This window comes from Harpegnathos saltator, unplaced genomic scaffold (assembly GCF_003227715.2).
Source record: "Harpegnathos saltator strain DR-91 unplaced genomic scaffold, Hsal_v8.6 scaffold1, whole genome shotgun sequence".
NCBI lineage: Eukaryota > Metazoa > Arthropoda > Insecta > Hymenoptera > Formicidae > Harpegnathos > Harpegnathos saltator.
Window position 1 is genome coordinate 667,150 of NW_020229872.1, and position 15,429 is coordinate 682,578.

A 15,429-nucleotide genomic window follows, 5' to 3' on the forward strand; every position below is an offset into this window, starting at 1 on the left:
CGAGACAACGGATGTATCCGAAATTACATTTATTTACCGTATCTTTAACAACTCGACCATCAATTCGGGCTTTCGTACGGTACGATGGAGGTCAACGCGTTAACGAGGCCGAGAGAGAATCGCCCGTGCAAACAATGGCCGTGTGATCGCGTCACGGCGAATTAGCGATTTTTGCGAGAGAGAGAGAGAGAGAGAGAGAGAGAGAGAGAGAGAGAGAGAGAGAATCGTCGCCGTCGCCGTCGTCGGGAAATTTAGCGCGCGGTAAATAACGTGTCCGAAACTATTCAATCGCGCGGCTCGCCTCGCCGTCGCGTCGCGACGCGTCGCGATGATAAATGACGAGGGCCCGGCCGCGACAGATTAACACGTTTCCACTATAGATTCCGCCGTTTCCACGATAAGCGGCGACGACGGCGGCGGTGGCGGCGGCGGCGGCAGCGGCGGCGGGGACGGTGGCGGCGATGGCGGCGGCGGGGACGGCGATGGCAGAGGAGCGGCAGAGGAGGATTTCGGGCTGATTGGCACGTATGCGCGGCACGTTCCATTAGAGAGTAGATCCGAGGGCCCGGATTAGCCGATTTTGTAGAGCATACGGCATAATCGCGTCTTCGTTAGCCGCGGCGCCGCGGATCGCCGGCCTCAATTAGTTCGCGTCAAGTGTCATCGCTGCAGCGGATACTATGAGGACGCTCTTCTCCCTCTTTCTCTTTCTCTCTCTCTCTCATTCTCTCTCTCTCTCTCTCTCTCTCTCTCTCTCTCTCTCTCTCCCTCTCCCTTTATGTACGAGGTCTAATTTTAGAAACCGAGCTTTTGATTAACGCGAATCATCGTACTCTTCATTGTGCCGTTTCCCCTCCGGCTCGCTCTCTCTCTCTCTCTCTCTCTCTCTCTCTCTCTCTCTCTCTCTCTCTCTCTCTCTCTCTCTCTCTCTCTGCCTCCGCCCGCCTCCCTCTTTGTCTCGCGTATCGCGTTCTCGTTGTTTCTCTCTCTCTCTCTCTCTCTCTCTCTCTCTCTCTTTCTCTTTCTCTCTCTCACTCGCTTTCTCGCGATGCGGGTCATTTAGAACGCACGCTCACCGCTCTCGATAATAACGCGCGCGTTTGATATTCGGCAATCGACGGTATTGAAGCGCCGCGCTGGGAAAAAACCGCGGAGGAAACGCCGCTGACGTTACGGGCCGTGTGTATAAAGGAGGATAATGGCCGCGAATTTATTTTAATGCATCAAAGAGATATTGGAGTTCTCTCGATCGAGACGAGACGAGAGGAGCTCGGGTTTGTTTTAGTACGTCGGAAGAACGGTCGCCGCAGTGCGCGCCGATAAAGAGGCGGTTTTATTGTATTACGTAAACAAATTTTCCTTTACGTGCGCGCAACGATCTGTCTCTTCCGCCCCTTTTATCGCGGTCTCTTTATCGGAATTGTCGCGAAAATCGCGCTCCCGTCGCTTTCTCTGTACGTAACAGGAAGGGAGTACATGGACTCGGCCGTGTTAAATAATCCCTTCCGGCTGCAATTTTCTTCTTTCTCGTTTTCATCCCGTTGTTCGTTGTTTGCTCGAAATTGACGGTCGCGTATAAAATGTTAATGAAAACTCCGCGTTTATAATATATATTCGGCGTCACTTTATCGCCAGTCATGATGGATGTTGCGCCGACGGGATTCCTCTCTCTCTCTCTCTCTCTCTCTCTCTCTCTCTCTCTCTCTCTCTCTCTCTCTCTCTCTCTCTCTCTCTCTCCCTCGTAAGAATATTCAATTTCCAGCAATATCAATGCCAGCATTGTCGAGAAGTGGTCCTCCTCCGCCCTCTCTCTCTTTCCCTCCTTCCTCTTCCCGTCCCGTCAGCAGTACGTATGGAATTGATGATGCAGTTGTATGTAATGAGGTCATTCCTCTGAATCGAGTTCGTGCGAGTGTAGGAAGGTGACGTATTGCGAATCGAATGAAGTAACTTTGTAGCCGGTGGTTTCAATTTCAGCGGCAAAGTGCCGCCGGCTCTGTTAGCGATTGCCCGTAGCTGTTGTGCGATTTTTTTTCTCTCCTTCTCTTTTTGCATTCCGACATTCCGATATTCACTTTGTCTCGTGCCTTTCGCTACAAAAGGAGGAAAAAAGAGCGATTCCCGGCGATTTCGCGCATGGTGCTCACGGCAAAAAATCAGTTCGTATCTTTGAGGGAAAGAGGCTGAGGGGGAGGGGACGGGGTGAGGGGAGAAGGTAGAATGTTTGCGACTAAACCGGACGCACGAGCCGGCAGTGTGCCGATCGATCTCTCGTAGCGCAAATAATATCTCGTCTTCGCCTTATTTTACCGACTAATTATTTCCCGAAGCGAATAAGCGTGCAATTATCCGCCAATTGCATAGACTACAATATACATTGTCCATCGTATCGAAGTAGAACGATTTTTAATTCCTTTCTATTTTTCGTGATTCAACATCGTTTGCCGATACAAAACACAATCTGCGATCGTCCGCGTTTCATCACGAAATCGCCGCACTCTCTCGTTTTTCGTGTGGATTGGACTTGGTTGTCCGAAATTTAGCGAGAGAGAATAATTTAGATTTAGTTAATACTTAAACTTTGGGAGCTAGTCCTTCGATTCGGGCTTGGCTCATCCCACTTCTCTCATCGTCATTTTTCTCACCGCGCGCCCCATCGCCCCCGCCACTTTCCAGCGCGTCGACGATCGCACGTTCAGCCCGGGGTCAGAAATTTGACACGCGCGATGAAATCAAAACCATACATTAATTGGGTGAAAATTGCCGGCGAGAGAAAACGAAGACCAGACACCGAGAGGATGGGATATGGGGGTGAGAGAGAAAGGGCGAGAGAGCTTGTAAGAAAGGTAGTCGTGGTGTCGTGGTGATGGGTATGTGCGCGTATGTGTATGTATGGGTGTATGCTGTATACATGAATGCGCATATGTGTGTACGTAGTATGGGGTAGAGGGTTGAAGGAGGAGGGGGTTACGCTCGGAGTTTGACACAGTCAGAGACCGGCGTTGCCTGGCAACCTCTAAGGGTGGAAACCCACATTGGCGTAGGGTATACTTGCGACGAATTTATGTGCCATTACCATTCCCTTCATTCTCCCCCTCCGTCCTCCAGGCCCGCGGAAACACGTGGAAAAACGCGTGAATGAACCTGGCGGTATAATCGACGGCATACCGGATGAATACAACGAAATTGACTATTTATTCTCATGACGTCTAATGACAGCGGTATTGTCGCAAATAATCACACTTTCTCCCCTCCCCCCTCTCTCTCTCTCTCTTTCTTTCTCTTTCTGCGCTCCCCATCCACCCACCCTCCCTCTCTCTTTCTATGTGATACAAATCGCCAAGACGGCAATCCACCCTGATGAAGTGGCCGAGGAGCCACGCTACACTCGAGCTATTTTACGTCACCCTTTCGGGGTTCTCATATCTGAAATTGAGCTAAATAACTTGATTTGGATTTGATGTCGCGACTGGCTTAATCCACCGCGTCATGCCGCGGATTGCGTCTCCGCGTCTCAACGAGACATCCTGTTAGATAATCACCGTTGAGACGAGCAACTGAGAGCGCAATAAACGGCTCGTTATCCTTCGTCTTCCTTTCTTTGCACGCGAGAAGAGCGAGAAAGAGAGAAGCTGTGCATTTAATATCGTATCTTAATATTACCGAGAGGGAGAATCGCTTCACCCCTCGTCTATCATTCGGTCGACTCTTGCAGTTGTGTGTCGTTATCTTTGCTGTTCGATGAACTTTGACCGGTTATAACGGTCGAGACGTTTCTCTGTAGCTCGAGTTGTATTTGTTAAAAAATTGCGCCATTAGCCGAAACTTTGTTCGCGTTCTATCAGCAAGTCGATCGCGAGTCTTTTCCTTTAACTCGTAAACTCGTGAAGAATGGAGATTGGGAAAATGTGGAAATATTCGCCGACTCCACGAGTTTACAATGTAGAAAAGGGAGTTCACCCGGTCGCCTCCTCGCAATGTGGCTTTTGTTGTCTTTGTATTTCTGTGTGTTTCGATCTCGATTGCTCGAATCGAATGCTCGAGAAGGGTTGAATCGCGCGTCGTGGGAGCGCGTTTTTACTTCACCCATATTCCCGGCGTCGATTCTACGCCGGTGGAGGATTCGTGGCACTGCACCCCGTGGCAAATTCTATGGTAAATGTAGTGTGTACCATGGCAGAGAGATCGATATATAGACACAAGTCCCACGATGGCTTCCTCTTTCAGTCCACCGGCGCGGGGCATTTTTAATCCGTCGACGTCGACGTCGATGTCTCGTTCCCACGAGCAATCGCGAGGCGATGCCGTTGCCTTCGCCTCCCACGACGCTCTTTCCGAATATCTCGCTCGTAAAATATCACGTGAAAAGCGCTACTCGGAATTTGCTCTCCGCAAAGCGCTCCCGTAATCGCCTCGCAAATTGCGTGCAAGACCTGCATAAAGACCAGCGCCGCGACTTACGTGTTCTTCAATTATTTCAACGATCGGCTCGTTACTACCCTCGCGGCGCGATGAACTCCGCGACGGGACTCGGGGTCCTTGCAACTTGTTGCGTTGAATTTCGTCGTAAAGCAGAAATTGCGCGTGGCCGCGCATAATCCTTCAGATTACGGGTTTATACGGTAATATTGCGTGCTCCCTGATAATTTTACGGGCGTCGTTGCATGCGACGGAGGAAGTGCATGCAACGAGATATTATGTGAGGAAGCCTTCATTTCTCGTTCTGAAACATGAAATATTCACCGGTTAAACGAACGGTTAACGAGACGTCAATTAACACCCGCGGCCGCTCGACTGTCTCTCGACGTTGATGGACTTTGTGACTTTATTCGTGACGCGCGCGCGCGTGCGTTTGTTCCAGTCGAGTGATTCTGGAGGATTTCGCGTACGCCGAAGATCACCGCAGGCAATCGCAATGGCCACGCTGTCCTTGCGCATCTCCATACCGGAGAAGAATGCCACCAAGATGATGCAGTTCGATCCCAGCACGTCGGTCTACGACGCCTGCCGCATTATCAGGGAAAAACTCGCTGAAGCCAGCAACATGGGTCAACGTAAGTGCTCTGATATTGCGTTCCGACATTTCGTCGGATTTCACACATCGGATTTCGCCGGTACGGGTCCAACTTATGGTAAAAGAAAAGATTTCGTAAAGATTTATCGTAACCATTTCGCAAACATTTCGTTAACGTAAAAATAAAATATTTCGGCTAACGAGACGATGCTACTACAGGAGTTTGCCAGATTTTCAGTCATATTTCTTCTTAATAAAAGAAAGTAAAATAAAATTTGAATAAAAATTTAATTTAAATAAAATTAATGTTGCAACGAAACACCCGTTCCGTCAAGGTCTCTCTGCCATCGTTATCTATATATCGAATATCAAATTCACGTTAACTCGCGAAGACACCGTCATCCACGTTATTATTCTCGCAGCGAAAGACTACGGACTCTTTCTTTCCGACGAAGACGTGAAGAAGGGTGTCTGGCTCGAGCCCGGGCGAAACCTTGATTATTACATCCTGAGGAATGGGGATTTGCTCGAGTATCGTCGTAAGCTCCGTACGCTCAGAGTCCGCATGTTGGATGGAACCCTGAAGACTATGTTGGTGGATGATAGCCAGCCAGTGGCAAATCTCATGGTAGTGATATGTACAAAGATTGGCATCACGAATCACGACGAATATTCCCTGGTGCGCGAGCTCGTAGACGAGGAGACCGAGAACCAGAAACCCGGCAATTTCGGTACTCTCACGTTGAAACGGAGGAAAGAGGAGAAGGGTGAGCGAGATGCCAAGATGGATCAGCTGAGGAAGAAGCTGAAGACCGACGATGAAGGTGAACATTGACGCGCGAACACAGCTGTTTTATTAAAGCTTATTAAAGTTTAATCCATGCGTTTTCGGATCAGTAAAATCGATATAAGTCTCAGTACATACCGAACGAAATATCGCTCGGAAAATTATAAATATTGCAACAATAAATTTCAAAATAATTCAGAATTTACTTTTAGTTGATCTTATTGGTAATTAATAAATATTTATAATTTTTATGCAAATGCGACGATACATTGTCTGGTTGAACTAGATAATTTCAATATTATTTTAATATCGCAAGTGACAACTTTTATTTTGGTTTGGATTCTTTTTTCGATAAACAAGGGCCCAGTTTTTTTTTTTATTAACATTGCATCGCTCGTTTCACAGTGAATTGGATAGATCCCAGCAAAACTCTGCGCGAGCAAGGTATCGACGAGTCTGAAACAGTGTTGCTGAGGAGAAAGTTCTTCTTCTCGGACCAGAATATCGATAGTCGCGATCCCGTGCAGCTGTCGTTATTGTACGTGCAAGCACGAGACGCGATTCTTGATGGTACGCATCCGATAACGCAGGAAAAGGCTTGTGTTTTTGCTGGGATTCAGTGCCAGATTCAATTTGGTGATCACAAGGAAGAAAAGCATAAGCCTGGTTTCTTAGAGTAAGTAGTAATTCGATACACGCTCTCGCGAGATCCCAATTCTAACTGGAGTTTCGTGCACTGTACGCTGAACTTCTTCTTCGCAGTCTCAAGGAATTCTTGCCGCAATCGTATGTGAAGTCGAAAGGAATCGAGAAGAAGATCTACGCGGAACACAAGAAGCACATCGGCCTGTCGGAGCTGGAGGCCAAAGTCCTATACACGAAGACTGCCCGGTCGCTCAATACGTACGGCGTCACGTTCTTCTTGGTGAAGGAGAAGATGAAGGGCAAGAACAAGCTGGTGCCACGTCTGCTCGGTGTAACAAAGGACTCGGTCCTACGACTCGATGAAAAGACCAAGGAGATCCTGAAGACGTGGCCGTTGACGACCGTGCGACGTTGGGGTGCCTCCCCGAACACGTTCACCCTCGACTTTGGCGACTACTCCGATCAGTATTACAGCGTGCAGACCACCGAAGCGGAGCAAATTCTCCAGCTAATCTCTGGCTACATCGACATCATCCTGAAGAAGCAGAAAGCGAAAGATCACTTCGGCATCGAGGGAGACGAAGGATCCACCATGGTAGAGGACAGCGTGTCGCCGCTCAAGTGAGTCCTTTTCATGTTTCTATCGCGCGCGTTGTTCACTTCGCACTTCGCGAGTGAAGTGATAATCACTGTATTGGAAGAGTGTTAGAACAATTATCAGCTGCCGATCGGTCAGACTCGTGAACAACTTTACTCGCGTGTTAGACCGCGAGAATATTTCACGAGTTAGTCTGCCATGATCATGAGGGAGTTTCTACGTCGTCTCCGTTACTATTTGTCGTCGAAATTGATCGCAGTTTCATCGAGGTTTCACTTGGGATTTTTATTTACGCATCTCATCCTTCGACAGGGCCACCATCATGCAACACGAGACTAGCAATGTCGGCAAAGGAAATGTGGAAGCTGTCTCGGTTGCAATTCCAGCTGTCATGAGAGCCGGAGGAGACGGTAAGCGTCTTAACGGTTCTATCTTTCATTTTATATTTTATTTTACTTTTCTATAACTCGCGAGGAAGACATTTATTATAAGTGTCACGTGAATTAGATGTGTATAAAAATTTATTTTTATTCTTCTAAAAAATTCCAAAGAATTCTTGCTGATCATTCAACTTTAGTGCCCGTTTCCGCTTTTTTTGGAAGTTGATGATTTTTACTAATTGAAGATTACATCTTGCTTAAATCTCTTAAGCAGCGTGAATTACATCCCGAAACACCGCCTCTGCTTTTTTGCTCGATATGTTTGGAGCAAGACAGAGAGAGAGAGAGAGAGAGAGAGAGAGAGAGAGAGAGAGAGAGAGAGAGAGAGAGAGAGAGAGAGAGAGATCAATTAGCGATCCTTTGCACGATTGAATCCTCGGATCCTGGCTGTTGGTCAATGTTACTGTACATAATATATATACATATCTCCACCTTTCTGTAAATACACGTGTTTAGCTTCGAGCATTTGTTCGTGATAGTGTCGCTTACGACGAGGAGTTGATTAACTGAGAAGCTAAAAAAAAGAAAGAAAAAAAATGACATAAAGTCCAGCTTTTCTGTCAGCGTAGTAGCGGCAAGTCATTCTCCCTGGAACGCGAACAGACTCACGATATCGAGGACTCGATCGGTAGTTGTAAATATAGAAGTCGGGATTTCTAGATTAGAGTGCATGGTGTGTGATTTGTAGGGGCCCGGCCATATGGAACCGGTCACGTAGGCGGTGCTCAATACACAACCGTCAGCGGACAGGTGAACATCGCGCACGCTCCGCCTATGGTAAGCCTCCGCTGAGAAGCGCCCAAGCTTGCCGCTCACCTTAGATGTCGGTATTTTTTAGTTGCTTGTTATAAATATACATATATACATATATATATATATATATGCGCGCCTCGAGGTGTAAAAAGAGAGAGATTGTGCTCTGCCGAGACCGCTCGGACACGTAGTCGCCGCGCCGACGACTACGGACCCGCGTCAAACGACTCACGATTGATACTCACGTATACACGCCACGCGCGCACTTGGCACGGTATCGCACTCTTTCAATGAATGCCTGTAAGATCACTGAGTATGAGTGAACAGAAAAGAAAAGAAAAAGAAATCAGTTGTACTGCACGCTAAAGCGAGAGACTCCAAGGGACTAATAGACGGTTAAATTTATTTTCATGCTAGGCGCCTTCTATTGCGGACACAGAGTAGGTACACTAAGATAACATTTTCAGTTATCCTCTTTACTTCTCGGTTGATGAATCCTCCGTTTGGTTCTTTTATTTATTCATTTATTTATCGTGTACGACTCGTCGTTGCGTCTCGCGTTCATCGGGCGATTTTTATCCGCGTTACGCGTTACGTATACGGTGCTTACTGCTGAACTGGAAGGATGCAGGAGGCTTGGGAAGTACTTTTTTTTTCCTTTTCTTTTCTTACGAGTTGCTCGAGAAGTTACAATTTTCATCGAGTCGTTGATTCGTTCTTTTTTTTTATTATTTTTCGTTCACGAGTCGTTGTTATTTTCACCAAGTTCCAAAGACCCTTGTGTGATTCCTTTCCGTCCATCCTGCGTGACTTCTGTATATAACGAAAATTACAAAATAACGATTATATCTAGTTACTCGGAAAAGAAATACCTTCAACGTCACTAGCGAGAGGAAATAACGTCCAGGTCATTACCGAAAAGAAGCAACTCGCGACGGTAACAACGTTCCGAGTAATGTGTTCGACTTCCCAAGTCTGATGAGAAGAAAAATGTACCTCTGTATATCTCGTCGCACGTTTTGCAGAGTTCGATTTGCCTTCTCACGGCCAGTCGGAACAGTCGTGCGCGCTCAGCTCGGTCGCTCGGTAAACTCTGTATCGCCGCAACTATTGGTTGCAGTTTACTGCTTCGTCATGTATACGCGCATACGCTCTCTCCCCCGTTTACGTTCGTTCTCCTGGAGAACGTTCATCAAGGAGAACATCCTTCCTCACGCGTCGTTTAGCAGTGCCGTTTGGCCGAAGCGACTCTCCCTCTGTAACACGCGACTGTTCGATGAACCAGGTCCAACAAACCAAAGTGACATCCGTCCTGTCTGAACCGCAACGTGCCTTACTGTCTACCATCACCGCCGGTCACGAGGTGATCCACGCCGCGAAGGCCGAGCTCCTGACGATGGAGGAGATGCCCAACCTCGGCACCGATCCGGCATCCTTGAGATGGATCGAGGAAACGATCGACACCCACAAGCAGAGCGTGGGTTCGCAGATCGCGGCGATGAACGCCGCCACCGCCCAGGTGGTCACGCTGACCTCAGGGCCGGCGGACAACGTGGACCACACCGCGGTGGGCGCCGCGATCACGACAATCGCCACGAATTTACCGGAGATGACGAAGGGCGTGAGAATGATAGCCGCCCTCATGGACGACGAGTCGTCCGGCGAACGACTGCTGGACGCCGCTCGGAAACTTTGCACAGCGTTCTCGGACCTGCTGAAAGCCACGGAGCCAGAGACCAAGGAGGTGAGTGATCGCTCGCTCGCGCAGCCGAGTGAGGAGAAGAGATACACTCGCGTGTGTATGCGTACTTCCAACACGTACGGTAGAAGTAGAATATCCTGTCGTGTGTGTCGTCTCAAAGTCTCCTCTTTCTCTCCGCAGCCTTTCTACATTACGTCTACGCTCTACGGACAATATGTAAGCACTAATACCTCAGCTTCTCGTAGCGTAGACACACGAGTTAGACTTGCTTTCACAGGCACGTTCGTATCCCTCCTTCTTCAGTTGATCCTGCGAATGCAGGATTTTCAATTCTTCAGGCGTTTGTTTTATGAGCCAACTATCTCATGCACCAGTTTTTACTGAAAAATTATTTTAAAAGCTGAGCGATCTTTTTTTCGTTGGTTAAGAGTATCCACGAAAATATCTGGCATAAACTCGATTCTTTTTTCTTGACTTGAGAATGATTCTCGAGAACAGATTTTTCTTGCGATTTTCATTTCGGACATAGTACATGTGTAAACGCGCAAGCAAGAATATAGTTTTGGAAATACAGCCATTGCAAAAGAAATGACTGTATGAGTATACTTAAATAGGTTTGATTTAATCAGCCATGCTTGTAAGAATATTTATTACGATATGACTTGGCATTGCAATTTCTTTCGACATTTTCGTTGACTTTTCCCAGAAAATGATTTCCCAGAGAATAATGTACTCTAATATGTTATTAATACGTCGTCGCGTTTACTGGATCTTTCGCGTCGGCCGTTGACGGCATTTTAATCGCTTTCATCGTTCGCTTTCCAGCCGCGGCAGAATCTGCTGAACGCAGCGTCGCGTGTCGGCGAGGCTTCGCACCAAGTGTTGACGACCATCGGCGAAGAGGACGACTCGAACCGCGAGCTGCAGGATATGTTGCTGGCGCTCGCGAAGGCCGTGGCAAACACTACCGCAGCACTCGTGCTGAAAGCGAAGAACATAGCGGCCACCTGCGAGGACTCAGCCACCCAGAACAAGGTGATTTCAGCCGCGACGCAGTGTGCGCTAGCCACGTCGCAGCTCGTTGCCTGCGCGAAAGTGGTAGCGCCGACCATGCACTCGCCTGCGTGCCAGACCCAGCTGATGAACGCCGTCCGCGAGGTGACCAGAGCCGTCGAAAGCCTGGTCCAAGTCTGCAACGAGACTTGCAGCGACGAGAATCTGCTGAAGGAACTGAGTGTCGCCGCCAGCGAGGTCAGCCGTACCCTCAACGACCTTCTTAATCACATTAAGACCGCCACCAGGAGCGAACGTGCCAAGGACACCATCCAAGAGGGTGCGGTGGAGACTATACTGGTAGCAACGGACAAACTATTCGCGAGCACCGGCGACGCTGGCGAGATGGTGCGCCAAGCACGAGTGGTCGGTCAAGCGACCGCCCAGCTGATTCAAAGCATCAAAGGCGAGGCTGAGAAGCAGACGGACTCAGAACAGCAGCAGCGTCTGTTGGCCGCTGCTAAGCTACTGGCCGACGCTACTGCTAAGATGGTGGAGGCGGCGCGACAGTGCGCTAGCAGTCCGCACGACGCCAAGATGCAGGATCGGCTACGCCAGGCGGCCGAAGAGTTACGTGCTGCGACTACCGCGGCAGCAACACCGGCGTTGCGCTGGAAACTTATCACCAGGTTGGAAGCATGCGCTAAGCAGGCGGCCGCTACGGCTACACAGTGCATCGCGGCGTCCTCCGGCGTCGCGCATCATAATACTAACCCAGCCAGTCAAGAGGAACTCAACATGGAATGTCGTGCGATGGCTCAACACATTTCCCATTTGGTATCCGGCGTGAAGGGCACGCAAACATCACCGGATGTTCCCACCGCGCAGTTGAATCTGATAAACGCCTCTGAGCAGTTCCTGCACCCAGCCACCGCCGTGGTGAAGGCGACCAGGGCTGTGTTACCAACGGTGACCGATCAGGCGTCCGCTATGCAATTGAATGATACCTCACAGCAGCTAGGTTCTTCCCTGGCAGATCTGAGATCCGCGGTAACGCGCGCCAGAGAAGCCTGCGGCGGATTGGAGCTCGACGCAGCGGAGGAGTTGATCAACAGCTTGAAGGACGAGTTAGGTGAGTTTTACCGCGCCGTCGAAGCCGCTTCCTTGAGACCACTGCCCGAGGAGACGACCGAGTCCACCGCGCTGCGACTTGGCGCCACATCGAAAAATGTCGGATTCGCCATGGCGCAGCTGCTGTCCGCCGCCAAGCAGGGTAACGAGAACTACACCGGAAGTGCCGCCCGGGAGACCGCGTCGGCCTTGAAAGACCTCGCTTACGCTGTTCGCGGCGTAGCGGCCACATCCGATCAGCCGGAGATGCAGAAGAAGGTGCTGATGACGGCGGACGACGTGATCCTGCGATCTTTGCACTTGGTCAAAGAGGCGCGCCGCGTGCTCAAGAATCCAGAAAATCCGGAGAATGAAGCCAATTTGGCTGTCGTGGCGAAGGACGTTTCCAATTCGTTGAACAAGTGCGTCTCCTGTCTGCCTGGCCAACAAGACGTGGACGAGGCTATACAGTACATAGAGGACCTGAGCCAGGTGCTCAGCACGAACGAATTCCTGTACACTGACAAGAGTTATGGGTAAGTATGGATACTTCGACGATCCTCGCGCCTGTCCTTGAATAATTGCGTGTCGCGAGAAACGTGAAGGGAGCGAGATGATACTTTTCAGAACTTTTGGAACTAATAACGTCGTTAATAAAAACAACTTTGTTGGTAAAAAAATGTCCGCTTCTAATACAAATTAATTTCCTCTTTAATACAAATCTGCTTCTGGCTAAAATTAATTACTTTCTAATATCGATTTTATTACCATTACGCGCGATACAATGCTACTGACTGATACTGTCGTCGGGGGAAATTGATATATTCATAACACTTTTAGTATATTTCATAACATCATAACAGTAATATGTTTTGAGAAGCTCAGAAATGTCCTCGTCTGCTCCCGAGTTCTTAGACATATTCTCTCCATCACAACCGCAATACATTTCTCCATTTTGAATCAAACTCAAAGAAGAGAAGCGCTACAAGTCCCTCTACAAGGGACACCTTGTGGTTCCTTTCTTACTCTCACAACACAAATGTATTATGCAAGCGAAACTTATGATCAACATGACCTGGATTCCCTCACTTGTTGCATTTGTTCTAGTTTTTATTTTTGCACGGTATCTTTCGCGTACTCTCTTATCGCTCAAACTGCATTCGTATCGGTAATAATTGGCGTACGATAAATATATATATATATATACATACATACATACATACATACATACATACATACATACATACACACATACATACACAGGCGTTGTACCTCTATAGACGTTGTATTTCTACAATTTCACAGGCAACTACAGAACGACCTGAACAACGCGGCCGCCAATCTGAACGACGCTTCCTCGAACCTAGTGTCGTCAGTGCGCTCAGCCGTACAGCTCGCGAGCTCGTCGCGTCAATTCGCCAATGCCTTCAACGACCTGCTGTCTGTGGGTATCCAGATGGCGGGCCAGACGGCAAACGAGCCGCGCAGCCAGGTGGTGGTGTCGCTAAAGAACGTCAGCATGACATCCTGCAAGCTCCTCCTCGCTGCGAAATCCATCTCAGCGGACCCCACCACCCCGAATGCCAAGAACCAACTGTCGGCGGCGGCGCGCGCCGTCACCGACTCCATCAACTACCTGGTGGACGTGTGCACGTCAGCGGCGCCTGGGCAGAACGAGTGCGACAACGCCATCAGGAACATTCAGTCCATGCGGTCGTTATTGGACAATCCGAACGAGCCGATCTCCGACGCCTCGTACTTCGAGTGCCTGGAGACCGTGATGGAGAAGAGCAAGAGCCTGGGCGACGGTATGACCGGCATCGCGAACCACGCCAAGAAATCAGAATACTCGCAATTCTCCGTCGCGGTGAAAGGGGTCTCTTCCTCGATCTGCGGCCTGATAGAAGCCGCGGCTCAAGCAGCCTACTTGGCTGGAGTGAGTGACCCCACATCCGTAGCGGGTAAGCCAGGCCTGGTAGACCAGGCCCAATTCCTCCGCGCGGCGCAGGCCATTCACACAGGCTGCCAGAGCCTGGGCAATCCGACAAGCACGCAGCAACAGGTGCTTTCAGCCGCGACCATGATTGCCAAGCACACCAGTGCCCTCTGCAACGCCTGCAGAGTCGCCTCCAGCAAAACCAGCAACCCGGTGGCTAAGCGACATTTCGTCCAGTCCGCCAAAGACGTCGCCAACTCGACAGCCTGTCTGGTAAAGGAGATCAAGGCGCTCGATCAGAATTATTCGGACGTGAATCGCGAGAAGTGCGCGGAGGCGACGAAACCGCTGCTGGAGGCAGTCGACAATCTCTGCACTTTTGCAAGCTCGCCGGAATTCGTGAGTCAGCCGGCGAAGATATCCGTCGCGGCGAGGGCGGCGCAGGAGCCGATCACGAGCGCCGGCAAGTCCATCATCGACGGCTCGTGCGCCATGGTGCAAGCGGCCAAGAGCCTAGCGATCAGCCCGAAGGACCCGCCGACTTGGCAGCTGTTGGCGAACCACAGCAAGAGCGTGAGCGACTCGATCAAGTCGCTGGTAGCATCGATACGCGACAAAGCGCCCGGTCAAAAGGAATGTGACGCTGCAATCGAGAAGTTGTCAGCGCGCATCCGCGAGCTGGACGCCGCATCTTTGAGCGCGGTCTCACAGTCGTTGGTACCGCGTCGCGAAAACACTATGCAGGGCTTCACGGACCAGATGGAGAGCAGCGCGAGCGAGCTGCGCGAGAAGCTGGAGCCGCTGCGCATCGCGGCGATATGCGAGGCTGAAAACCTCGGCCACGCCGTCAATCAGATCGCGCTCTACTCGGAACCGCTCGTCTCCGGCGCCATCGGGGCCGCGTCCAACATGGTGCACTCGAAGCAGCAGATGGTACTGTTAGACCAGACTAAGACTGTGGCCGAGTCCGCTCTGCAGTTGATCTACGTAACGAAAGAGTCCGGCGGCAACCTGAAGGCCATCGCCTTGCACCCCGAAGTGGACGAGACCGTCGAGTCCACCAAGGACGCACTCCAGGAGTTGCAGCACACCCTCGGGACCATATCGACGTCGCATGGTATCGTCACCGGTCTTATTGACACGATTTCCCGCGCGATGGTCCGACTGGAGGATCATCGGATGTCCACCATCGACACAGTGGACTCTTACGTCGACTACCAGACGAGGATGGTCGAAGCCGCGAAGGAGATCGCTCGGTTGGCACAAGAAATGGTAAGTTCTTCTCCAACAGGTCAGACTTGGGAAACTTTTTTCAAAATAGACTGCCATTGCTCATTGAAAAGTGTCTGCTATTGTCACGTAACAAATATAATTGTGTTATTTTCATCATTATTAAGGGAAATGACCAAGTCGTCACCAAGTCGCTGTCGAAAAGATGCATGATTTGTCAA

General features: G+C 49.9%; 1 protein-coding gene across 10 annotated transcripts in view; it reads left to right on the plus strand.

Annotated features, from left to right (window-relative positions):
- Positions 1-15,429, plus strand: part of rhea (Talin_middle and talin-RS domain-containing protein rhea) — a 50,354-nt gene that overhangs the window by 24,036 nt on the left and 10,889 nt on the right. For 7 of the 10 annotated variants that reach the window (XM_025301235.1, XM_025301273.1, XM_025301070.1 and 4 more), the window contains 10 exons: positions 4,862-5,054; positions 5,437-5,838; positions 6,207-6,477; positions 6,564-7,067; positions 7,357-7,454; positions 8,173-8,261; positions 9,523-9,981; positions 10,120-10,155; positions 10,765-12,578; positions 13,348-15,250. In XM_025301235.1, the coding sequence (XP_025157020.1) occupies positions 4,916-5,054; positions 5,437-5,838; positions 6,207-6,477; positions 6,564-7,067; positions 7,357-7,454; positions 8,173-8,261; positions 9,523-9,981; positions 10,120-10,155; positions 10,765-12,578; positions 13,348-15,250 (5,715 nt within the window). In that variant the 5' untranslated portion in view covers positions 4,862-4,915. Of the gene's footprint in view, positions 1-463; positions 526-3,281; positions 4,156-4,861; positions 5,055-5,436; positions 5,839-6,206; positions 6,478-6,563; positions 7,068-7,356; positions 7,455-8,172; positions 8,262-9,522; positions 9,982-10,119; positions 10,156-10,764; positions 12,579-13,347; positions 15,251-15,429 lie in introns of those variants that run through there. The other 3 variants (XM_025301357.1, XM_025301179.1, XM_025301118.1) reach the window with 3 other exon arrangements.